We start from the raw sequence: 27,063 nt of genomic DNA, 5'->3' as shown, positions 1-27,063 counted from the left end.
TTGCAGAAAAATCAGAAGCCCGTCTGCTCACATTTTTTTTTTTAATGCATAACATCCACTTTAAGGTGAATGTAGTCGTATAGAGTGCCCTCGCCGCAACACTGCTGAGAACTGTCTGTGAGACCTTTTTTTTTTTTTTGTCAGAATATTATTGCCTAACACAGACAGACACAAACCTAAACTCATACTCTGCATTTCCAATAGGCATTAGCTGCATGGCTTCCTGTACACATGACCTGGGAGGAATGTGAAGGCGGTACAGAAGGAGTGATGAAATCCCTCATTCATGTCCTCTCAGCTTGCTGCAACTTCACAACTTCCCTGTCTGGTGAGTACAATTCTGCTTTCTAGTGAACTTTCTATGCACAGAGCACAGAGTTGTCACAACTGGATATAGTACTGCAATATCTTGTCCCTGGACCTGGGCCTGTGCAATGTTCTGTGCCTGGTCCCCAAGCAGTGTTCTGTCCCTGAACCCCCGAGCAGTGTCGTGTCCCTGAACCCCCGAGCAGTGTCGTGTCCCTGAACCCCCGAGCAGTGTCGTGTCCCTGAACCCCCGAGCAGTGTCGTGTCCCTGAACCCCCGAGCAGTGTCGTGTCCCTGAACCCCCGAGCAGTGTCGTGTCCCTGAACCCCCGAGCAGTGTCGTGTCCCTGAACCCCCGAGCAGTGTCGTGTCCCTGAACCCCCGAGCAGTGTCGTGTCCCTGAACCCCCGAGCAGTGTCGTGTCCCTGAACCCCCGAGCAGTGTCATATTCCTGGACCTTTCTTACAAATTCTAAATTGCTGCATTTGTAAATTTTAAAAGCCAGTATTAAGGAATAGTCGTGGTAAAAAAAAAACCTGTGCATTTAATTAACCCCTTTTTTTTATTTTATTTTTGGTAAATTCTTCTTTAAGGGGGTGTGGCAGGGGGCGTGTTCTATGCCTAAATATATTTGCTAGTAGATGTCCCTCATTCCCCCATCTCAAAATGTTAGGAGGTTATATATATATATATATATATATACATATATACATATATACATGGGCGTCCGCAGAACTTTTTCCAAGGGGGGGCATCGTTTTAAGGCCACTCATGCTCCGCCCCTTTTCGACAATCTCATGAAAATCTTTCCACTGGTAATACATATGTGTTATATAACAGATAATTCATCTTTGTATTGGAAGTTACTCTGGCGGCTGTGTTCCATGCCCATATAGCCTAGAGAATGTACATCTTTTTACATTGCAATACATCTGTTGTGGCCATATTTTGATCTCATACTGTCACTGTATAGGCTGTTTTCATCAAGATAAAAATATGGCAACAACAGATGTATTGCAATGTAAAAAGATGTACATGCTCTAGGCTATATGGGCATGGTACGCAGCCACCTGAGCAGGCATGTACTGGCCATCAGGACTACCGGGAGTTTCCCGGTGGGCCGATGGCTCAGTGGGCCACTCTGATGTAAGGGGGCTGGTGATGGGACACTCTGATGTAAGGGGGCTGGTAATGGGACACTCTGATGTAAGGGGGCTGGTGATGGGACACTCTGATGTAAGGGGGCTGGTGATGGGACACTCTGATGTAAGGGGGCTGGTGATGGGACACTCTGATGTAAGGGGGTGCTGATGGGACACTCTGATGTAAGGGGCTGCTGATGGGACACTCTGATGTAAGGGGGTGCTGATGGGACACTCTGATGTAAGGGGCTGCTGATGGGACACTCTGATGTAAGGGGGTGCTGATGGGACACTCTGATGTAAGGGGGTGCTGATGGGACACTCTGATGTAAGGGGGTGCTGATGGGACACTCTGATGTAAGGGGGTGCTGATGGGACACTCTGATGTAAGGGGGTGCTGATGGGACACTCTGATGTAAGGGGGTGCTGATGGGACACTCTGATGTAAGGGGGTGCTGATGGGACACTCTGATGTAAGGGGGTGCTGATGGAACACTCAAAATGTAAGTGGGCCGGTCTGGATGAAGTCCAGTGCCAAATTTCTGTCCCAGTCCAGCCCTGCACCTGAGTAACCTTGTGGACACCCATGCTTTCAAAAACCAGCCCTGGAAAAAATTTCATACCAGCCTCACAGCATTATTATACCAGCCCAACAGCATAACGTCATTATTTTCTTGTTCATGAAAGGGAAAACCATACATTTTAAAGCACATTTGATGAAGAGAGTATTAGATATGAAATCACATAGGGCTATATATATATATATATATATATATATATATATATATATATATATATATATATATATATATTCAAATTTCAGTTAATAGTGGTAAGTGATCAATCATCAAGGGGGACCCCAGGAACTCAGAACGTGGGGGGGACCACCTTCTGCAGAAAGAATACTCTGGGGGAGTGGAGAGCACTGGGGGGGAACAGGGAGAGAGAGCACTGGGGGGGAAAGAATGGGGGGCGAGCACTGGGGGGGAAAGAATGGGGGGAGAGCACTGGGGGGGAAAGAACAGGGGGGGAGAGCACTGGGGGGGAAATAACGGGGGGGAAAGAACAGGGGGGAGAGCACTGGGGGGGAAAGAACAGGGAGGGAGAGCACTGGGGGGGAAAGAACAGGGAGGGAGAGCACTGGGGGGGGGGGAACAGTAGGGAGAGCACTGGGGGGGAAGAATGGGGGGAGAGCACTGGGGGGAAAGAACAGGGAGGGAGAGCACGGGGGGGGGGGGAGAACGGGGGGAGAGCACTGGGGGGGAAAGAACGGGGGGGAGCACTGGGGGGAAAGAACAGGGGGGAGCACTGGGGGGGAAAGATCAGGGGGAGAGCACGGGGGGGATAGAACAGGGGGGGAGCACTGGAGGGAGTGGAAGGCACTGGGGGAGAGCACTGGGGGGAAAGAACAGGGGGAGAGCACTGGGGGGGAGAGGAGAACACTGGGGGGAGAGCATTGGGGGGGAAAGAACAGGGGGAGAGCACTGGGGGGAGTGGAGGGCACTTAGGGGGGAGAACGGGGGGAGAGCACTGGGGGGAGTGGAGGGCACTGAGGGGGGGAGAACAGGGGGAGAGCACTGGAGGGAGTGGAGAGCACTGGGGGGGAAAGAACAGGGGGGGACAGCTGGGGGGAAAGAACAGGGGGAAGAACAGGGGGGAGAGCACTGGGGGGAAGAACAGGGGGAGAGCACGGAGGGGAGAGGACTGGGGGGAGTGGAGAGCACTGTGGGGGGCACTGGGGGGGAGTGGAGAGCACTGGGGGGAACAGGGAAGGAGAGCAATGGGGGGAACAGGGATATAGCACTCGGGGGGAACAGGGGGGAGAGCACTGGGGGGAGAACAGGGGGGAGCATTGGCGGGAGTGGAGAGCACTGGGATGGTGGCTAGAGAAGGATGGGGAGAGTTGGAGAGCAGGGGAGCAGCAAGAACAGGGGAGGAGAAAACTGTGGTGGTGGTGGAGGAGAGCACTGGGGGGGGGCAGGAGAGTGTGGTGGTGGAGGAGAGCACTGGGGGGGGCAGGAGAGTGTGGGGGTGGAGGAGAGCACTGGGGGGAGGGCAGGGAGCACAAGGTGAACTGGGGGCAGTAAAATAAATTGGATAGGAGAATTGGCAGGTGGGCCCCCTGCAGCCCCCCCCCCCCCGATCCTCCTATCCAGGCACTGTGGCACACAGGGTGGGCTGTACGGGTGGCATCTCCTCCTCTGGATCACAGCACTGGCTGGCTCTGTGTTCGGCGGCCACTCTGTGACATGGCCCCGCCCCCCCAGACTGGCTCATGTGATAGGCGGAACGTTGATTCTCTCTACTATCACACGAGCAGGTCTGGGGGGGCGGGACTGTGTTACAGCGCGTCCGCCAAACACAGAGCCAGCCAGCGCTGTGATCCACAGGAGAGAGAGGAGGATGGAGCCTCCAGCGGACTCCGTAAAAAAAATGCATCATGGTGGCGGCGACGGCAGACCCTGCTGGCTGCTGCAACACCTTGGGGATTCCAGGGGGGGGGGGGGCACTTGACCCACCTTGCCCCCTGCTGCGGACGCCCATGTGTATATATATATATATATATATATATATATATAATATTTCATTTTTTTTCAATGTTAACCTCTTCATGCCGAGGCCACACAAATGTGCAATAGTGCTGATAGAACTGTGCAAGAGCGTACACCCTGCGCTCTTCCGGCACGGTTACCAGCGGCTAACTGAAATCAATCATGTGACAGTCAATCACAGCGGTCACATGACCATAAGCCGCCTCCTGCCATTCTAAAGCCCTTAGGGTCGGCAGGAGTTAATATGGAATAAAGATGCACAAAACCACTTTTTTCCTTCAAGAATATGTTACCCCAACATTTCATATTCCTGATATGTGCCTGCTGTACCATGTACTTGTATGAGAAAGTCTCCTGTTCTCTTTGTATTACTTCCTTTCTTTGAAATTCCTGGTGATCCTGCCAGTCCCTCTGTTTTCCTATTAATAGCTAACAACTAAGCATGGGAGAAAAGTGTGGTCAGTTTTCTGGCTGTGCTGGAAACTCAGTCTGCTCTCCTCCCAATGATTAGACTTGTCTCCACATGCCCCCCACCTCCCATTTACAGGAAAGATCAGGGTGCTGCTGTTTCTCATCCCCCAGCTCTTTATGCAGCTGAGAACAGAGGTTATGTGATCACTTATAAAAACATTATACATTTTTATTTATTTTTTTCATATCTATACACACATTTTTTGCCTTTGGTCCCTTTCACACAGGCGGACGATATGTCCGTATTTCATCCATCCGTTTGCAGATGAAATACGGGCATACATTCATCCCTATGGGATAGCGGGTGTCTGCGGATGAGCATCCGCAGACACCCGCTATTGTCCGCCTCCGCAACAGTCCGATTCTGCAGACGGAGGAAAATCCTATTTTTCTGTCCGTCTGCAGAGCGGATCGGATGAACACGGACAGACGGTCCATGCTCATCCGATCCCCATAGAGGAGAGTGGAGAGCTGACAGGGCGGTCCCTGCACAGTGTGCGGAGACCACCCTGTCCGCCGTCGGCTCAGCGGGGACAACGGAGCGATCCCCGCTGAGCGAGCGGATCATCACGGGGCGGATCATTACTGATCCGCCCCGTGTGAAAGAGGCCTTTCACTTCTATTTTAAACTGAGTGAATTATTTTACAAGCTAAGGATTCACATAAACTTTAAAGTAGTAATAATAATAATAAGTCTTGTTTTTTTTTTTTTTTTAAATAACAAACGTGTTATACTTTTCTCTTTATTTTTTTTGCATCATACAAAAATGTCATAATATAAAAACAGATTATAAACAGAACAGTAAACTTTGTCAGCCATTCAAATTCGCGCTTTCTGTTTTAATTTGTCCCACATTCTATTACCTCCCTCTTCTTCTCCCACCCCATCCCTCCCCCCTTACCCCATCCTCCCCCCCTCCCTCCCTCCCCTAGATTCCTTCTTTCCGGGTTGATCGTTATTGTTTCTGAGCTAACTTACAAACCTGTACTCCATAGTTTTTAAGTTACCTTATCCTTTATTTACCTTTTTCCTCTACTACTATTGCTGATCAGGTGGATACCCTATTTCATTCAGCCACGGCCTCCATATTTTCTCAAACCCTCTAAGGTTATACTTACCTGCTCTGTGTAATGGTTTCGCTCAGAGCAGCCCCGATCTTCCTTTTCTCGGGTCCCTCACCAGCACTCCTGTCCGCTCCCTCCTGCCGAGTGCCCCCCACAGCAGGTAGCTTGCTATGGGGGCACCCGAGCCGCTGCTCTGTGTGTGTGTCCATTCAGACATGGAGCTGTGGTTCAGCCCCATCCCCTCTCTCTCCTCATTGGCTCACTGACTTTAATTGACAGCAGAGGGAAACAGACGCCTGCTTGCTGTGTGTCTCAGCCAATCAAGGGGGAGTCCCGGACAGTCTCTCGTGCAACATTGCTGGATTGAGATGGGACTTGGGTAAGTATTAGGGGGGCTGCTGCACACAGAAGGTTTTTTATTTTAATGCAGAGAATGTATTAAGATAAAAAAAAACTTCTGCCTTTAGAGGCACTTTAACCACTTCCGGAGCGCCCACCGCATATATACTGCAGCAGGGCGGCCCAGCTGCGCGAAATCACGTACCTGTACATGATTTTGTGAACGAGGTCTGGGGCCTGCGCACCGCCGGTGACCCGCTCCCGCTGTGAGCCAATGTGCGGGTCCAGCAATGAGTGGGCTGCAATGTCCTCTGGGAACCCAGAAATTGTTTGTAGAGGGACAGAATGGCGGTCTGCCTATGTAAACAAGGCAGATCACCATTCTGGGAGAGGGAAATAGGAGAGATATTGTGTTTCTGAAACGCTGATCTCTTTCTTCCCCCAGCCAAATCGCACCCCTCCCCCCACAGTTAGAAAGCACACCCTAGGGACACACTTAACCCTTTGATCGCTCCTGATGTTAACCCCTTCCCCGCCAGTCTAATTAGTGCAGTGCATGTTTTTTAGCACTGATCACTGTATTGGTGTCCCTGGTCCCCAAAAAGTGTCAAAGGTGACAGTGTCCGACCTGTCTGCCACAACGTCACAGTCCCGATTAAAAATCGCTGATCGCCGATTACTAGTAAACAAAAATAAATAAAAATTCCATAAAAATATCACATCGTTTGTAGACGCGATAACTTTTGCGCAAACCAATCAATATAGGCTTATTGGGATTTTCTTTTTACCAAAAATATGTAGCAAAATACATATTGACCTAACTTGATGAAGAATTTTTTATTTTTTTTACATTTCTTTATTGGATATGTCTTATAGCAGAAAGTAAAAAAATATCGTTTTTTTTTTCCAAAATTGTCAGTCTTATTTTGTTTATTGCACAAAAAATAAAAACCGAGGTGATAAAATACCACCAAAAGAAAGCCATATGTGTGAGGAAAAAAATGACATAAATTTTATTTGGGTACAATGTCGCGCAACTGCACATTTGTCCGTTCAAATAATGCAGTGCCGTATCCCAAAAAATGGGCTGGTCAGGAAGGGGGGTAAAACCTTCTGGAGCTGAAGTGATTAAAGTGGTTCTAAAGCCTGAAGGTTTTTCACCTTAATGCATTCTGTGCACTAAGGTGAAAAACCTTCTGTGCTGCAGCTCCATCCACATGTGCAACAGGATCCGCCATCCACATGTGCAACAGGATCCGCCATCCACATGTGCAACAGGATCCGCCATCCACATGTGCAACAGGAAAGCAAAGGTTATTGAGAGCAGGGGAGCGAAGGTGTGGATTCGGGAGGAAGGTAATGGTTCAATAGAAGCAGGTGATAGGGCAGCAAAGGGTGGGGGTTGATCGTGTGTCAGAAGGAGGGTAATGGTGCAGTGGAATTGACTGATAGGATAGCAAAGGAGGAAAGGAAATGGAATATAGATGACCTTGTAATTCTAGTGAATGGGCAGCCCTACCATGACAGAAATAATAGGAAATGTAGGGGCAACACATAGTTAATCTGGATGTCACTACAGCCTAATCCATTGGCTCCCGCTGCTGTCAATCAAAAGCTGTGACACAGGAGCGGGGGGGGCAAGGCCAAGTCTCACTGTCTGTTTCAATGGGCACAGGAGCGGCTTTACCTGGGTGAACCAGATAAGAAGGAGGGGCCTGGAGCGATGACGGGGCACCCCAGAAGAAAACTATCAGGGATGCTCTGTGCAAAACTATTGCACAGAGCAGGTAAGTATAACATACATAGTTGCATAGTAAGGTTGAATAAAGACACCAGTCCATCCTGAGTGAGTGTCTACAATTGTCCCTATCCCTGTACATCACACACTCACATCGGTCCCTATCATCAAGGAGCCCACAATCCAAGGTCCCCATACATATACTAGGACCAATTTTGGACAGAAGCCAATTAACCTACCTGCATGTCTTTGGAGTGTGGGAGGAAACCCACGCAGGCACAGGGAGAACATGCAAACACCAGGCAGGTATTGTGGTTGGGATTCGAACCAGCGACCCCTTTTTACTGCTAGGTGAGATTTCTACCCACTACACCACTGTGCCACGTGCTGTGCTGTGCTGTGCGTTTGTAAACCCTCACTTTTTTTTTTTTTTTATAAAAATAACAATCACTTTAAGGTAAGGAATTTCACATCATGCAATGTCATTTTTAATGGCACCCCAAAGCACCTTGTTAATGCATATATGCTTTAGCATACCACATCATTTGGTAACCTATTTGGCTATTTCTATGTGTTTTTGTTGCAATGCGTAAAAAAAAAAAAAAAAAAAAAAACAATACATGCATTCTTCAGTGCTATTTCTGTACAGTGGGCAGCCCAGTCACGTGAACGCATGTAGAAGGCACATAAAAACATGCTTCCTTGCACATGCATTGTAGCATTGCATAGATGTGAATGGGGACCTATGATCTTGTATTTCTGCTGACTGTAGTCCTCCTTCTGTGCATCACAAAAAAATAATTCTCCAGGAAATGAGACTGAAGCAATCGCACAGAAACATTTAACACATCGGAAGCAGTAAGTGTGGATGAGCTGTAAACAGCTAATATCTCCCCGGCACAGCACTGAAATCCTGTCTTTTCTCACACAGGGCCGCGAGCCGAGGCCAAGACAAACACAAGAAGCTTTTCATTCTCCTTGCTGCGGAGGAAGAAATCATGGAGCCTGGGATGAGGAGCCTGATGTCTGACAACAGCCGATATGTCGAGTCCTTCCGCCTCTTCCTACAGAATTCCACAGAGCACCAGTGCATGCAGGACTTCATAGAGACCAAACTGGCCGCCATTGTGTCCAGGTACGGTACCCGGCTCTCCTGTCCTGCCTGCTGGTGCTTTCCCTCACATGTGTTCTGTGACAGTGAGATTTTCACATACCTACACTATGCTATTGTCATGGCAGTAAAAGGGTCAACTGTTACATCATAGTCCTAGGCCTGAACATTAGACCGCGGGCGGCCATGCATGCATGTCCTGACCAATAAACAATCTTTCTAACAAAATATCTCTGTATAGATATGCAAGTTGTGCCTATGGGAGAAGGAGGGGGAGCAGGATTATGCGGGCTCCTTTAGGGGGAAACAATAGTGTTCAACCATTTAGGCTGGCTTTCCCTTAAGAAGCATGGGTCGGCTAGGGTCATGTAGGGGCCTACAAACAATTGGACAATAAACTGACAGACAATGCTGATGGTCTCCAATTTTTTTTTTGCTCCTGACCTGCATTTGCAAAGGATTGGGAACAAAGGATTGGGCTCTTGAACTTGTACCCGACAGAGAAGCCTATGTTTATCTCTATGCTTACCGGGCCTTGACTTCAATTGTGTTTTGGCGAATACATGCTAGCTGCTTTTCATCTCCCTTACAAGTCAACAGCAAAGGAAAGCAGCTCAAAAGCAACACATTAGCTAGCCATCAGTTGAGCAATCAAAATGGTTAATAACTGATTGATCTGTTCATAATATTGAAACAACCATTTTATCTAATGATTACATCTGGGGTCTCCAAACTTCTCAAACAAAGGACCATATTACTGTCTTTCAGTCTTTAGGAGGGCCAGATTGTGGGCAGAGGGATAGAAAATGTCCCGGGCCCAGCATCAGTGGGAATAAACATGGCCTTAAGGTAACAAGGTCAGGAGGAGGAGTAGCCTATCATTGGTATCGGTGGGAGGAATGGTGCCTCATCGTTGGTATCATTGGGTAAAATAGTGCCCCATTGTTGGTATCAGTGGGAGGAATAATGCCCCATCGTTGGTGTCATTGGGTGAAATAGTGCCCCATTGTTGGTATCAGTGGGAGGAATAATGCCCTATCATTGGTATCAGTGGGAGGAATAGTGTCACATCGTTGGTGTCAGTGGGAGGAATAGAGCCCCATCATTGATACTAGTGGGAGGAATAATGACCCCTCATTAGTGTCAGTGGTAGGAATTATTCCCCAGTTTGTGTTAGTGGGAGGAATAGTGACTCATTATTTAGAGGAAGAATGCCCCAAAGGCTGGAATAAAAGCTAGCAAATGGCCGTATCTGGCCCTTGGGTCATAGTTTGGAGACCACTGTATTAGATCAATACATATACTGCCAGCTTTAGGAATAGGAGTGCATGGGGAGGTGCAGTGTGGTGCGGCAAAAGTAAACACTAATGCTGCGTACACACGACCAGTTTTTCCATCAGAATAAACTCTGACGGTCTTTCCGACGGAGTTCCACTGAAACGGTCTTGCCTACACACGATCACATCATTTAGAACGCGATGACGTACGACGGGACTAGAAAAAGGAAGTTCAATAGCCAGTAGCCAATAGCTGCCCTTGCGTCGTATTTGATCTGTCGGAACAGCATACGGACAAAGGTTTTCCCGATCGAAATTGATTCTGTCGGAAAGATTTAAAACATGTTCTATTTCTAGGTCCGTCAGAATTTTTTTTTTTTTTAAAGTCAGATGAAGCCCACACACAGTTGGAATATCCGATGAAATGATTCCGTCTGACTTTTTCTGCTGGAAAGTCAGACCATGTGTACATGACATAAGAGTCCAGTTGCAGGAAACAGAACTTGTATTAAATTTTGCAATGCACAGCAGGAAGACAGCAAACTGGGAGCACTCACAGGATATAACAGCGATGTGTAGCAGAGCAGGACTCGAATGTGCCGACAGTGTCTTTCTTGTGGGGCAGAAAGCAGCCTGACCGGTCTGTACCCAGATGTGGAACCTCTCCCTACCACTGTTCACTGTCCCTGACAGACTGGTGACCTGTCCTTACACTTCCCACATGCTAAATGCGCAACAAACCTGAGAGCCGGGGTCTTAAATAGACTCTAACTGACCCAAGATGGCCACCACAGTCACATGGGGTTGCAAGATCCAACCAGATAGCTTCCACAGTGACCCAGGAAACCATAGAGGAAACATGTTCCTCTTGACTTCCTCTCCTTCTGCAATGCCGCCCATGCAGTAGAGAAAGTAGACTGCACCTGCCTACAGGCACACAGTAGGGTTGCTAGAACCTGGCACCCAGTGTGATGTATGGCTACTTCTCAGGATAATCAACACCTCTATGACCTGCTTCTGCCATCCTAACTTTCCCTATAGATCTGCCATCCACATTTGCAACAGGAAAGCAAGGGTTATTGAGAGCAGGGAGACGGAGAGGTGGAATCAGGAGGAGGTTAATGGTTCAATAGAAGCAGGTGATAGGGCAGCAAAGGGTGGGGGTTGATCGTGTGTCAGAAGGAGGGTAATGGTGCAGTAGAATTGACTGATAGGGTAGCAAAGGAGGAAAGGAAATGGAATATAGATGACATTGTAATTCTAGTGAATGGGCAACCCTACCATGACAGAAATTTCCATTATCCAGGCACAAATTCAGCACTTGCCCAGGCAAGTTTAGCACCCAATGCTTATACCAGTTGTCTCCAAACTTTTATTGCCCTTCAGTCTTTCGGGGGGTCTGACTGTAGCTAGTGTCATTGGATTTTTTTTTGGCATCAGTGGGATTAAATATTGCCCCCTTTTGTATTAGGAGGAGGAATAGTGCCCATTATTGGTATCATTGGGAGGAGTAGTGCACCGTTGTTGGTGTCAATGGGAGAAATGGTGCCCCATTGTTGGTGTCAGTTGGCAAAATTGTGTCTTGTATCAGTGGGAGAAATAGTGTCCCAAGGGCTGGATACAGGCAAGCAAAGGACTGCATCTGGCCTCCGGGCCACAGTTTGGAGACTACCGGCTTATACCATATGACCATATACTATGACAGTGGATGATCATAGATCAGAAGTGAGGTTATATGGCAATGACATTTGCTTCATTGCTTATGTGATCTTCTTCTTTCCTGCTTTTAATTGTATTTTGTAAACCTGTTTACAAATAGAAGAGTTTTTATTGTTTCAACAGTTTTCCAAACACATTTGTTGGGTGCTAGTTGCACTTCAAATTAATGCGGCCCCCAGGAAAAGGCAGTCTGCTGCAAATGATTAATGGTGTTTCACGCAATCTTTTCTAAACAAGAGTGCCTATATTAAAGAGGACCTGTCCATCATCCAACACGTAAAGGCCTACTGGGCTTCCATTTTATGAGGTCACGCCTATTTCTGAAATTGTAGCTGGTGTGTAGATGATGGGCATTTAAAAGACAAGTATGGGAATTCATTTTCTATTTTTTTTTAATCATTACCTAGGGGGATGCAGCATTGGTCCGATGCTACATCTGTTCCCCGCCAGCTCTAAGGCCAAGAACCGAGCAATCAAACACTGCAGATCGCTTGGTTCTCACAGCTCCCTGAGCAGAGAGCTGCTTCTGTGCAAACCCCCGCGCCCCCCCACAACCATCACTGGAGCACTGGGCTGTGGAGTGGGCGAGAGCTGCTGGGTCCAGGCATATGGCAGATCCGGACCATATGGTCGCGATCTTTCCTGAGCCTGGACTGACTCTGTGACGTCAGCCCGCTGTTTGCTGAAAATGGGTCATAGGAGTGCAAAACAATCTGCACTCCTGTGATCCAAATGTGAAGTACATTTTAACCACTTAAGGACCGCCGTATTGCCAATGTACGTCATTACAATGGCACAGGCAGGCACAAGCACGTACATGTACGTGCCTGCCTTCCAGCGGGTGGGGGGTCCGATCGGACCCCCTCCCGCTGGATACGGCGGTCCGGTTCGCTGCAGAAGCGATCCGTGATGAGGGGATGGCCGTTGGTTTCTGGCCACCCCCTCTGGATCGCTCCTGGCCAATGATGAACTTCCTCCCACTGTGTATTGTTTACACAGGAAGGAGGAAGTGATGTCATTCTCCTCGGGGCGGTCTTTTTGACCGGACTACGAGGAGAAGACTAAAAGTAAGTGTGCACCAACACTACACTGACATGTAGGTACACACAGGCACACAACCCCCCCCCCCCTTTCCCCCCCCGCTCCCCCCCCAGTCACAGTGTCACTGATTGCATTGATCATTTCTTTACTGATCAATGCATTCAGTGTCAGTTGTAACAGTTAAAACTGTCAGGGCAGTTAGTGTTAGGTCCAGGGTAGCCCCCTATCACCCCCCAATAAAGATTTAACCCCCTGATTGCCCCTAGAGTTAACCCTTTCACCCCCTTTTGTCAGTGTCACTAAGCGATCATTTTTCTGATCGCTGCATCAGTGTCGCTACTGTCGCTAGGTAGCTAGTTATTTTTTTAGGTTCACCGCCAGGTTTTTATATCGCTAGGTACCCCGATATACTACCCAATAATGGTTTTAACCCCCTGATTGCCCCTAGTTAACCCTTTCACCCCCTTTTGCCAGTGTCACTAAGCGATCATTTTTCTGATCGCTGCATCAGTGTCGCTATTGTCGCTAGGTAGCTAGTTATTTTTTTAGGTTCACTGCCAGGTTTTTATAGCGCTAGGTACTCCGATATACTACCCAATAATGGTTTTAACCCCCTGATTGCCCCTAGTTGACCCTTTCACCCCTTTTGCCACTGTCACTAAGCGATCATTTTTCTGATCGCTGCATTAGTGTCGCTAGTGTCGCTAGGTAGCTAGTTATTTTTTTAGGTTCACTGCCAGGTTTTTATAGCGCTAGGTACCCCGATATACTACCCAATAATGGTTTTAACCCCCTGATTGCCCCTAGTTAACCCTTTCACCCCCTTTTGCCAGTGTCGCTAAGCGATCATTTTTCTGATCGCTGCATCAGTGTCGCTAGTGTCGCTAGGTAGCTAGTATTTTTTTTAGGTTCACCGCCAGGTTTTTATAGTGCTAGGTACCCCGATATACTACCCAATAATGGTTTTAACCCCCTGATTGCCCCTAGTTAACCCTTTCACCCCCTTTTGCCAGTGTCTCTAAGCGATCGTTTTTCTGATCGCTGCATTAGTGTCACTAGTGTCGTTAGGTAGCTAGTTATTTTTTTAGGTTCACCGCCAGGTTTTTATAGCGTTAGGTACCCCCATATACTACCCAATAATGGTTTTAACCCCCTGATTGCCCCTAGTTAACCCTTTCACCAGCGATCACAGTATAAGTGTCACTGGTGACGCTGGTTAGCCAGCTAGTTATTTAGGTTCCCCATCAGGTTTTTATATAGCGCCAGGGACCCCCATATACTACCTAATAAAAATTTGAACCCCCTGATTGCCCCTAGTTAACCATTTCACCACTGATCACCGTATAAGTGTTACGGGTGACTCTGGTTAGTTTGCTTTTTATAGCATCAGGGCACCCACCATTTATTACCCAATAAAGGTTTAACCCCCTGATCACCCGGCGGGTGATATCAATTAGGTTTTAGGGTCAGGGTCTGCGTCGCCCCAGGCAGCGCTAGGTTAGTGCCAGTACTGCTAACACCCACACGCAAAGCATAAACCTCCTGTAGTGGTATAGAATCTGAACAGATCAATATATGATCTGATCAGATCTATACTAGCGTCCCCAGCAGTTCAGGGTTCCAAAAAAACGCATTGTTAGCGGGATCAGCCCAGATACCTGCTGGCACCTGCGTTTTGCCCCTCTGCCCAGCCCACCCAAGTGCAGTATCGATCGATCACTGTCACTTACAAAACACTAAACACATAACTGCAGCGATTGCAGAGTCAGGCCTGATCCCTGCGATCGCTAACAGTTTTTTTGGTAGCATTTTATATTTAAATCCGGAAGGCAGTGCTTGGTTTTCGGGGTCCCGTACATGGCTAGGCTCCCAAAAAAGTCCCCCACATGTGGTATCCCCGTACTCGGGAGAAGCAGCAGAATTTATTTTGGGGTGTAATTTGACTTATGCCCATAGCATGTGTGAGCAATATATCATTTAGTGACAACTTTGTGCAAAAAAAAAAAAGTTTGTAATATTCCCGCAACTTGTGGCAAAATATAAAATATTCCATGGACTCAACATGCCTCTCAGTAAATAGCTTGGGGTGTCTACTTTCCAAAATGGGGTCATTTTGGGGGGTTTTGTGCTATTTTGGCATTTTATGGCCTTCAAAACTGTGATAGGTAGTGAGGAGTGAAATCAAAAATCTGCACCCTTAGAAATCCTGAAGGTGGTGATTGGTTTTCGGGGTGCCGTGCGCGACTAGACTCCCAAAAAGTCCCACACATGTGGTATCCCCATACTCGGGAGAAGTAGCGGAATATATTTTGGGGTGCAATTCCATCATTTATCATTTAGTGACAACTTTTTGTAAAAAAAAAAAAATTTTTTAATTTTTTGTCATTATTCAATCCCTTGGGACAAAAAAAAAATATTCAATGGTCTCAACATGGCCCTCAGCAAATAGCATGGGGTGTCTACTTTCCAAAATGGGGTCATTTGGGGGGGGGGGGTTTGTGCCATCTTGGCATTTTGGCCTTCAAAACTGTGATGGGTAGTGAGGAGTAAAATAAAAAATGTATGCCCTTAGAAATCCTGAAGGCGGTGCTTGGATTTCGGGGTCCCGTACGCGGCTAGGCTCCCAAAAAGTCCCACACATGTGGTATCCCTGTACTCAGGAGAAGCAGCAGAATGTATTATGTATTTTGGGGTATCATTTCACATATGCCCATAGCATGTGTGAGCAATATATCATTTAGTGACAACTTTGTGCAAAAAAAAAAAAAGTTTGTAATATTCCCGCAACTTGTGGCAAAATATAAAATATTCCATGGACTCAACATGCCACTCAGTAAATAGCTTGGGGTGTCTACTTTCCAAAATGGGGTCATTTTGGGGGGTTTTGTGCTATTTTGGCATTTTATGGCCTTCGAAACTGTGATAGGTAGTGAGGAGTGAAATCAAAAATTTGCACCCTTAGAAATCCTGAAGGTGGTGATTGGTTTTCGGGGTGCCGTGCGCGACTAGACTCCCAAAAAGTCCCACACATGTGGTATCCCCATACTCAGGAGAAGTAGCGGAATATATTTTGGGGTGCAATTCCACATATAACCATGGCATGTGTGAGCAATATATCATTTAGTGACAACTTTTTGCAATTTTATTTTTTTTTGTCATTATTCAATCCCTTAGGACAAAAAAAAAAAATATTCAATGGGCTCAACATACCCATCAGCAATTTCCTTGGGGTGTCTACTTTCCAAAATGGGGTCATTTGGGGGGGGTTTGTACTGCCCTGCCATTTTAGCACCTCAAGAAATGAGATAGGCAGTCATAAATTAAAAGCTGTGTAAATTCCAGAAAATGTACTCTAGTTTGTAGACGCTATAACTTTTGCGCAAACCAAAAAATATACGCTTATTGACATTTTTTTTACTAAAGACATGTGGCTGAATAAATTTTGCCCTCAATGTATGACTAAAATTGAGTTTATTCGATTTTTCTTATAACAAAAAGAAGAAAATATATTTTTTTTTTCAAAATTTTCGCTCTTTTTCCATTTATATCGCAAAAAATAAAAATCACAGAAGCAATCAAATACCATCAAAAGAAAGCTCTATTTGTGGGAAGAAAAGGACGCAAATTTCGTTTGGGTGCAATATTGCATGACCACGCAATTACCAGTTAAAGCAGCGCAGTGCGAAATTGGAAAAAGATCTCTGGTCCTTAAGGTGTTTATTGGTCCGGGGCTGTAGTGGTTAAATGATTTTACAGGACATTGACACTTATATGTTGCTGCACAATGGTAAGCCCTAACACCATGCTGCCACATACAGTGCCTTGCGAAAGTATTCGGCCCCCTTGAACTTTTCAACCTTTTGCCACATTTCAGACTTCAAACATAAAGATATAAATTTTTATTTTTTGTGAAGAATCACCAACAAGTGGGACACAATTGTGAAGTGGAACGAAATCTATTGGATTTTTGAAACTTTTTTAACTAATAAAAAAAATGAAAAGTGGGGCGTGCAAAATTATTCGGCCCCCTTGCGTTAATATTTTGTAGAGCCACCTTTTGCTGCGATTACAGCTGCAAGTCGCTTGGGGTATGTCTCTATCAGTTTTGCACATCGAGAGACTGAAATTCTTGCCCATTCTTCCTTGCAAAACAGCTCGAGCTCAGTGAGGTTGGATGGAGAGCGTTTGTGAACAGCAGTTTTCAGCTCTTTCCACAGATTCTCGATTGGATTCAGGTCTGGACTTGTGAACCATTCCTTTGTAGATTTTGCTGTATGTTTGGGATCATTGTCTTGTTGGAAGATAAATCTCCGTCCCAGTTTCAGGTTTTCATCCAGAATGGTCCTGTATTTGGCTGCATCCATCTTCCCCTCAATTTTAACCATCTTCCCTGTCCCTGCTGAAGAAAAGCAGGCCCAAACCATGATGCTGCCACCACCATGTTTGACAGTGGGGATGGTGTGTTGAGGGTGATGAGCTGTGTTGCTTTTACGCCAAACATATCGTTTTGCATTGTGGGCAAAAAGTTGGATTTTGGTTTCATCTGACCAGAGCACCTTCTTCCACATGTTTGGTGTGTCTCCCAGGTGGCTTCTGGTAAACTTTAGACAAGACTTTTTATGGATATCTTTGAGAAATGGCTTTCTTTTTGCCACTCTTCCATAAAGGCCAGATTTGTGCAGTGTACGACTGATTGTTGTCCTATGGACAGACTCTCCCACCTCAGCTGTAGTTCTCTGCAGTTCATCCAGAGTGATCATGGGCCTCTTGGCTGCATCTCTGATCAGTCTTCTCCTTACGTGTATAAAAAGTGTTGCGCTAGAAAACTTGTACAGTGTGAAAGTGTACTAATGGTGACTCAATGTCTTACCCATTCAAATTTAGAAAATTAATAAACATCTGAAACAATACCTAATACAAAATTCCTATAAACAAATAAATATAAACAGAAGAAAGTCCTTTTCTGAAAGATCAAAATTGTGTTCGCCCTTGGTGCAAACATGGAGAGATGGAAATATTCATTCAGTCCATAGAATGTTTGATTATAAACACCCTGGTGCTGACACCGCCACACACAGAAGAAGGATGTAAGCTTACCGACTCCAAATGACCCCGGCAAGCATACGCTCCAAGGGTCCAATGCGCTTTTCTGTCATACGGGTAAGAAATCCTCAGGTCATAGAAGATGGACACTCAATGATGAAGGTCACTCCACACTTGTTCAAACTGAATTGGACACGGAGCCAATGCTCACAGAAAAGATCACACTCCCATTTAAGCAGTGAATTAAGCGCTTCTCAGATAAAAAGGCAGCAGTAGAGTCCTCCCAACGCGTTTAGTCTCCTTGGACATCGTCTGGGGTGTCACTCTACTGCTGCACCACTTACTTTTATAGTCTGATGATTGAAATCCCCCTCCCAGTGTCACTGCAAGCCACTTCCTGTTTCGGTCCTAAAATGATCCTAAAAGATCAGTCTTCTCCTTGTCTGAGCTGAAAGTTTAGAGGGATGGCCAGGTCTTGGTAGATTTGCAGTGGTCTGATACTCCTTCCATTTCAAAATGATCGCTTGCACAGTGCTCCTTGGGATGTTTAAACCTTGGGAAATCTTTTTGTATCCAAATCCGGCTTTAAACTTCTCCACAACAGTATTACGGACCTGCCTGGTGTGTTCCTTGGTCTTTATGATGCTCTCTGCGCTTTCAACAGAACCCTGAGACTATCACAGAGCAGGTGCATTTATACAGAGACTTGATTACACACAGGTGGATTCTATTTATCACCATCAGTCTTTTAGGACAACATTGGATCATTCAGAGATCCTCGCTGAACTTCTGGAGTGAGTTTGCTGCACTGAAAGTAAAGGGGCCGAATAATTTTGCACGCACCACTTTTCAGTTTTTTATTTGCTAAAAAAGTTTAAATTATCCAATAGATTTCGTTCCACTTCATAATTGTGTCCCACTTGTTTCTGATTCTTCACAAAAAATTTAAATTTTATATCTTTATGTTTGAAGCCTGAAATGTGGCAAAAGGTTGAAAAGTTCAAGGGGGCCGAATACTTTCGCAAGGGACTGTATATGTGGCACTTAAAACAGAGGGATAGGGTGCGCTATGGAATCTGTTATACAGAGAGTATGTAGTGTAATATAGGTAAGAGCAGCCTCTATTGTGTTTCCATCCAGATGGATGGAACAGTAAAATAGGTGAGAGAAGGAGAATAGATGTGGCGCTATACCTTATTAAACTCACTAAAAAAATATAAAATATAAAATAATATAATATAAAATAAAATTGTACAAATTTTCCAGCTTGCTGGCTAATATTTTTTAAAACCAGCGAGAAACCTTGATGGACTGAATAGTAAAATCAATAGTAAAATCAATAAATGATAAAGTGCTGGGGGTTAATCCTTATTAAATAGTGAATGCAAAGTGAATATAAATTTTCCAGCGTGCTAGTTAGTAAATGCAATAAAACTGTACGGTCCACTCAAATTAGGTAGAGATGAATAGATAAATATTTAGATAAATAATTAGTAAAGCTATCATGAATCAATCAATACTCAATAGTGAAAACTACTAAAGGTGCTTGTGACTGTGATTGTAGCACAACCAAATGAATGGACACAAGGGGAACAATCAAAATTATATAAACGTGAATACTGGTGGGATGGTGGGTGTGAACACACTGTGTCAAATCTCAGAACATGCCTAAAATGTCACAATATGAAAATAGAAAAAATAGAAAATTAAATAAAGATAAAAAATTTAATAAAGATAAAAAATAAAAAATTAAAAAATTAAGCCCAGAAGGTAAAAAGTAAAAAAATCTTGCGGTGACAAGTCAAATGTGAAAGTCCAATTGAATAAAGTTTAAAATTAATATTTAAACATGAAACGAATATTTGATGGTGAGAAAGGTAAGTGAAGAAAGTGACTTCGATATTCGTTCACAGTGAACGTTTGCAGTGAACGTTTATGGATTTTGCTCTCACCAGAGATATGACCCCGTCCGGGGTGGATCAGCCTCCACAGTATAAGCCACTGTGTCGCTTCTTGGGCTGTCTCTGCTGTGCTGCTGGGGAGATCCCTCGTTCTTCCGTGGGGATGTTGTACCTCGTTTACATGTGATAGAAAAGAGGACTGCCCATGGTGTAGTATGTTTGAAACTCAGTTTATTTGAAACAACCTTAAAAATACTCACATTTAGTACGAAAAAAACACGTATTGTATTAAAAGCGTTCGGAACATCCACTCGGCTGACACGCCGTTTGTGCTGAAGGTGTACGTATCTGGCCACGCCCTACGCGTTTCATCATTCAGGCTCCAGATGACGTCTGAATGACGAAACGCGTAGGGCGTGGCCAGATACGTACACCTTCAGCACAAACGGCGTGTCAGCCGAGTGGATGTTCCGAACGCTTTTAATACAATACGTGTTTTTTTCGTACTAAATGTGAGTATTTTTAAGGTTGTTTCAAATAAACTGAGTTTCAAACATACTACACCATGGGCAGTCCTCTTTTCTATCACATGTAAACGAGGTACAACATCCCCACGGAAGAACGAGGGATCTCCCCAGCAGCACAGCAGAGACAGCCCAAGAAGCGACACAGTGGCTTATACTGTGGAGGCTGATCCACCCCGGACGGGGTCATATCTCTGGTGAGAGCAAAATCCATAAACGTTCACTGCAAACGTTCACTGCGAACGAATATCGAAGTCACTTTCTTCACTTACCTTTCTCACCATCAAATATTCGTTTCATGTTTAAATATTAATTTTAAACTTTATTCAATTGGACTTTCACATTTGACTTGTCACCGCAAGATTTTTTTACTTTTTACCTTCTGGACTTAATTTTTTAATTTTTTATTTTTTATCTTTATTCAATTTTTTATCTTTATTTAATTTTCTATTTTTTCTATTTTCATATTGTGACATTTTTGGCATGTTCTGAGATTTGACACAGTGTGTTCACACCCACCATCCCACCAGTATTCACGTTTATATAATTTTGATTGTTCCCCTTGTGTCCATTCATTTGGTTGTGCTACAATCACAGTCACAAGCACCTTTAGTAGTTTTCACTATTGAGTATTGATTGATTCATGATAGCTTTACTAATTATTTATCTAAATATTTATCTATTCATCTCTACCTAATTTGAGTGGACCGTACAGTTTTATTGCATTTACTAACTAGCACGCTGGAAAATTTATATTCACTTTGCATTCACTATTTAATAAGGATTAACCCCCAGCACTTTATCATCTATTGATTTTACTATTGATTTTACTATTCAGTCCATCAAGGTTTCTCGCTGGTTTTAAAAAATATTAGCCAGCAAGCTGGAAAATTTGTACAATTTTATTTTATATTATATTATTTTATATTTTTTTAGTGAGTTTAATAAGGTATAGCGCCACATCTATTCTCCTTCTCTCACCTATTTTACTGTATATGTGGCACCCCCAGCACCATGACTGCTTTCTCATCAACAGGTCACTGTTGACAATCTGGAGCCAGTAGAATATCCTCCTGATCATTACTGTGATTGGCTGTCAGTGCAATTACCAATCGCATGATCAGGAATCCCCTGTAATGCCTTCGACATTATGAACTCTTAAAGGGCTGACTCCCAATGACTGGAAGGGGTCAAAGGATAATTGTACTTTGTTTAAGAGTGTACCTATGTCCTTTGTTGCCTCCCCGATGCTTACTTGCATCCATCCCATGGCCAGCCTCATTGTCTGCATTCTTCGGTAAAATCTTTGCGATGCGATGGCGGCACCTGCACAGTCGATCTTCATGGACCGTGTTGTCGGATAATCCGACCGTGTGTGGGCTCCATCGCACTGTTTCCGTCGGAATATTCGACGGACCAAGTTTTAGAGCTGGGCTATAAAATTTTCCGACAACATGATCCAATCGGACTTTGTCTGTTCGTTTGTAGAGAATTCCGATGGGACAAAGTGCCACGCATGCTCAGATCAAATTCCTAGACCAAAGCTATTGGCTACCAGCCTGAATTTTGTCCCATCGTAATGAAATAACGTCATCACGTTCTGAATGATCGGATTTTCTGGCAACTTTGTCCGATCGTGTGTATGCAACACAAGTTTCAGACAAAATCCGATGGATTTTGTTGTCGGAATGTCCGACCGTGTGTACATGGGTTAGAGAGGAGATGCCTAGAGGATGGCCCCAGATAAATCTATAAGGGATCACATGAGCTGGCATGGCTTGCACAGAGAAAATGACAACAAAGGATGTACACATTGTGACAGCCTGTGGCCTTGGAATGTAGGTAAGTATGCATTTAGCGAGGGAATAATTTAGGTGAAGGGAATAGGGGGGCATGAGATGGAAGGATACTTGCACTTTGTCTTAAACTGCACATGTCTTTAAAGGAAAAGATTATGATGCACAATGCCAGCAATGAGAGGGATAGAAACTCCAGCTTTACAGGAGGAATAAGACCCCCCCCCCCCCCCATTCCATTTACATATGTGGAAATGCATTAACAGAGACATGCAGGACCTCCATTTCTTCTAGTCAGGTGTAAATACAAAGAAAGGGTGAATGTGTGACCTTTGTCCTTGTAAAAGTTTGCTTGTTGGGCAGGTTTGAGCTCCACCAAAAAAATGGGTCGTTGGGATTTTCAAGCATGGCAGCTATAAAGATATACAATGAATGGACCAAGGCAGATGTCTTTTGGCATTTGCTCTGCTTTTGGCAGTTGTTTTTCGAAATTTCTTCATTTATTGACAAACTGTGCCAGTGAAAAGTACATCCAATTTGTTCAACACTCGCTTGGTGAATGTATGGACTGACCATTTCATCTGTAATGCTTTGACTTTCTCTTGTCATGTCTTTCTCAGCATAGGCAATGGGAAGTCGGTCATCAATGTGCTCGGAGTAGGAAGCGGCTCAGGTATCCTTATCTATTCTTAGACATTACAGAATAAACTTCTCCAAACATTATGAAATGCTAATTCACACTGAGAGCTCATAATAGGCAATCTAAGGTGCATGCTCATGCCTTAACCTTCATCATCCACCACCCCATCCTTGACTTCAGAACTACAAAAATGATATGCAAATACCAGATTTCAAAAAGTCTTTGCCCAGAGATGGGCACTCATCAATCTTCCATGTACCACTAAGTGACAGTCATCAGGCCTTCCTATTGGTTGCTCATATACTGCACTGTGGGGGTCATAGTGGAAATGTGCTCCATATAGGAGCATGCCAAATTTCAGAAAGTCTTTGCATAGGGACAGGCCCATTTCCTCCTTACATGTATCAACATGTGAAAGTCATCAGGCCCGTCTATAGGCTGCTCATATACTGCATTGTCTCGGGGCATAGCGGAAGTGTGCCCCATACAAGGGCATACCAAACTGTAGAATGACTTTGCTGCCAGGGGGTGTAGGTAAGGTGAAAAAAGGCAGCTCAGAGTGGGTTCACTTAAAATGACAATGCAAGATGTGTTATAGGTTAAATACATGGAAGATCCAACAAAAGCTTTACCTTTCCCTAGGAGGTAAAACCTTCCATACCTTGGAAGCTGTGCAGAATGGAGCACAGGTTTCCCCGAGTGTGAGAAGGTCCTAGCCCTTGTACACACGGTCGGAGAATCTGTCGGAATGAGTCTTATCGGACCGTGTCGTCAGATAATCCGACTGTGTGTGGTATGCATCGGACTGATTCCGTCCGAATCTCCGTCCGACCCAATTTTCCAACATGTTGCAAATATTTCCCGACCAACTGGGCCGGACGGACCTAATCTGATCATGTGTAGAGTATTTTCATCGGACCAAGTGCCACGCATGCTCAGATCAAATTCCTACATCAAAGCTATTGGCTACTAGCCTGAATGTAGTCCCATCGTAACGAAATTACGTCATCACGATCTGAAAGATCGGATTTTTCGACAACTTGGCCCGACCGTGTGTATGCAACAGTTTCGGACACAATCCGTCGGACTAAATCCGACGGGCAAAATCTGACGGATTTAGTTGGCAAAATCTCTGACCGTGTGTACGTGGGCCTACAGGTAAAAGCTGATAAATCCTAAAGATAATGAATTAACATGGGGAGGTTGGAGCATTGTTGAGTCAACTGGTAAAAATGTAGGGGTAGTCTGTTAGAGGATTGGCAGCTCATGGGTTGCTATGGTCGGCCAGATAAGACCCCTTGTACTAAGGAATGGAACATTCACAAGTTTTTTTTTTTTTTTTCTCCATTTACGTAATACTGAGGTTCAACATTGCCTACATAGGCCGTTTGTCAACTCAATGACCTATGTGGCTAAAGCTGGTCATAAGCGTTACAATTAGGACTGTACATTTTCCGTTAGATCCACTGATCTAAAGGTTCTCATAGATTCACAATGTTTTGGTGACTGGAGGAGGTTGTATGGACCATAAAGCTGTCCATACATTTGATTTCTAACACATTCCTTCATCTAGGCTAAACAGCGCAGATGAACAATGCTCCCTTCTGGTTGATTGTACTTTGACCAGAACAGCAGCGGCCAATGCTTGGAAATTTTCCAGCAGGCTCCTTCTACAAAAGTTGATTGCACATTTGGCTTTTGTCAAATTGAGTGGGGCCACTGGCTGAGCAAATTTCAGTATGGGGTCCACTTTGAATATATGACCAACATGAGATTATTGGCTGCTCTGAGTTTGAGGATTGAATTGTAGGTATCAGCCTTCCAATGGCAGGTTTTCCAATTCAGCTTGCTAAATTGGTGAATTCTATCGAGAGAAAGGAATAATGGCGTAAACGGCATGTGCCCTGCTGCACACATGGGTGTGGGGGGGGGGGTGTGTGTGTGTGACCACCAGCCGCCCCCTGCTTACTACATATTTAACAGACAAAGGGAGTAAATAAAATAAGTTTATTGTTGGAGCTTTTTGACACTTTAAAGAGTAGCTCCACTTTTGTTGGAAAAAAAAAAACAAAAAAAAAACATCCCCCTATGGGTGATGTATATACATTATAGGGAGTTTAACAAATTGCAAATTCCTACCTTTTTGTTATTCTGAAGGAATCCATGTGTGTTTCTCTGTGCCCATGTACTGAGTGAGTCTAATGGGAGTGGTTTCATAATTACCAACCAGTCGCTGCACCTGCAGGGCTCTAATGAGGAAATTTGTAGGGTCTGCATCCCTTTAGATGTGATTTCCTATTAGGAGTATCTCACCAAAAATGACATTTTTGTTGCAGGGGATACCAAAAATCTGACTTGTATCTTAGTGCTAACTTCTGTAAAAATCAGTGAGCCAATCACACAAGCAGGAAATGTGTGTGTGTGTGTGTGTGGGGGGGGGGGGGGGGGGGGGGGGGCTTCTGAACAAATTATGTGTACAGAACACCACCAGGTAGCCATATTGCAATAGAAAATTACAGCACTGCAGATTAAAAAGAAAAGGTCAGTTTTAATAAGATTCAATTACAATATGACTTTTGTCGCAATTGTATATGCTATATTATTATTATTATTATTTCATTTTTTTTTTCCCCATGCAAGTGGAGTTAATCTTTTAAAGAGGAAGTAAACCCTGATGAGTTTACTTCCTCTTTCATTCCCTGCAAAGGCAAAGCATAATGGACTACTTACTATGCATCGCATAGTAGTCCATTATGTGTCACTTACCTGACACAGGAGCCAGCGAAGTCGCCGCTGTCCCCTGTAGTCCGCCGCATCCATCTTCTTGGTGGGGTCTCGCAGCTCCGCCGCTGTCATTCGGCGAAGCCGTGATGACGTCACTCCCGCGCATGCGCACGGGAGCCATCACGCGCGGCAGCTCCGTCGTTGAGAATGCCGCGCTCAGTGCGCCTGCGCGCCGCTGTCTACGGCGCATGCACCATAGACAGCGGTGCCTGTTTTCGGGCAAATATCTCCTAAACCATATAGGTTTAGGAGATATTTCTTGGACCTACAGGTAAGCCTTAATCTAGGCTTACCTGTAGGTCAAAGTGGTTTGTAAGGGTCTACAACCACTTTAAGCCCTACAAAATATGGAACACACTACAGAATAAAAAAACAACAAAAAACAAACAAAAAAAAATTGAATATTTTGACTTGTATTATGGAGTACTAGAATATTTAAACCTGTTTTTCTTTTTTTAAGGTGAAATAGACTTGCAGATGCTCTCCAAGATTCATGACCGATATCCCGGCGTCTCCATTAATAACAATATTGTTGAGCCCAGCCCTGAACAGTTGTTGAGCTACAAAGGTGAGCCTGCTATCCGCCCTTTGCTCTTTTAGCACTTAGCCAGCTGCCATAAAGCAGGACGAATTTACTTCATTCTTTCCAAAGTTCATTCTGAAGATAAATGCCATCACATTGTGTTCTGTGTCTGCAGAGCGTGTGGCCAAGACACCTGGCCTGGACCATATAACCTTCCACTGGAACAAAAAGACTTCTACAGAGTTTGAGGTGCAAGTGAAAGGGGAGAAACATGATGCAAAGTATGATTTCATTCATATGATTCAGGTTGGTGCCGTGTCTAACTAGATTCATGAGTTAAAATAAAATAACTGATGGTAATAACTCTAGTTTAAAAAAAAAAAGCCCACTGGTTATAAAAATGGGAAAGCACCTCTCATTGCAATACTCTCCTTCAGTCTGACACTGTCCTGTGCAGAAAATACATTCCTCCACTAGATGGTGCTGCTGTTCTGGGTTAGGGAATGGCCACTGTAATTCAGCTTACTTCCTGAGTCTCTAGGCTGTCATGGACACACCCACCTGGGCATGTGCATTACAGCAACCTGCGCTCACAGTTCTATAGCAGCGAACAGCAGTGGCACTTCTGCACAAGCACATTTTTTTGTTGTCTCATTGACTAACATGAAAGCTTAGGAGGTCGAAGGTTGCAGATCCAAGTACATACATTACAGGAAGGGCTCTTTCACATGGGAGACAGTGCCAACTGGTGGCTGACAGACATTCAGTTGGTGACTCTGCCACCTCCTGAATGTCAATTGATTTTGTATTAAATTACTGTGCCACAGCCTCAAGCCAATTCTTTGGCCTTAGTGGGAGCATTTAGCTGACGCCTTAGGTGACGTCACCTGTCCAACTCTGGTAAGTTGCGTTAAAATTGCTATAACTGCAGCTGCAAACCATCATAGCCATGGCATGTGGGCATGGGGGCGGCACAGTGGTGTAGTGGTTCGCACTCTTGCCTAGCAGTAAAACGGGTCGCTGGTTCAAATCCCAACCACAACACTACCTGCCTGGAGTTTGCATGTTCTACCTGTGCCTGCGTGGGTTTCC

General features: G+C 44.9%; 1 protein-coding gene across 2 annotated transcripts in view; it reads left to right on the top strand.

Moving 5' to 3' along the window:
* Window positions 1-204: 204 nt before the first annotated feature.
* Window positions 205-27,063, top strand: part of LOC143923841 (histamine N-methyltransferase A-like) — a 38,388-nt gene continuing 11,529 nt past the window's right edge. Inside the window, exons 1-5 of one of the 2 annotated variants that reach the window (XM_077447759.1) lie at window positions 205-328; window positions 8,544-8,747; window positions 22,645-22,697; window positions 25,909-26,016; window positions 26,147-26,277. In XM_077447759.1, coding sequence (XP_077303885.1) covers window positions 8,611-8,747; window positions 22,645-22,697; window positions 25,909-26,016; window positions 26,147-26,277 — 429 coding nt within the window. In that variant the 5' untranslated portion in view covers window positions 205-328; window positions 8,544-8,610. Of the gene's footprint in view, window positions 329-8,305; window positions 8,471-8,543; window positions 8,748-22,644; window positions 22,698-25,908; window positions 26,017-26,146; window positions 26,278-27,063 lie in introns of those variants that run through there. The other variant, XM_077447760.1, reaches the window with a different exon arrangement.

Source organism: Lithobates pipiens, unplaced genomic scaffold, assembly GCF_037356315.1.
Source record: "Lithobates pipiens isolate NorthernLeopardFrog02 unplaced genomic scaffold, aLitPip1_a1.2 Scaffold_22, whole genome shotgun sequence".
Lineage (NCBI taxonomy): Eukaryota > Metazoa > Chordata > Amphibia > Anura > Ranidae > Lithobates > Lithobates pipiens.
Note: the sequence above shows the minus strand (reverse complement) of the source record. Positions and strands in the feature narration are given on the sequence as shown.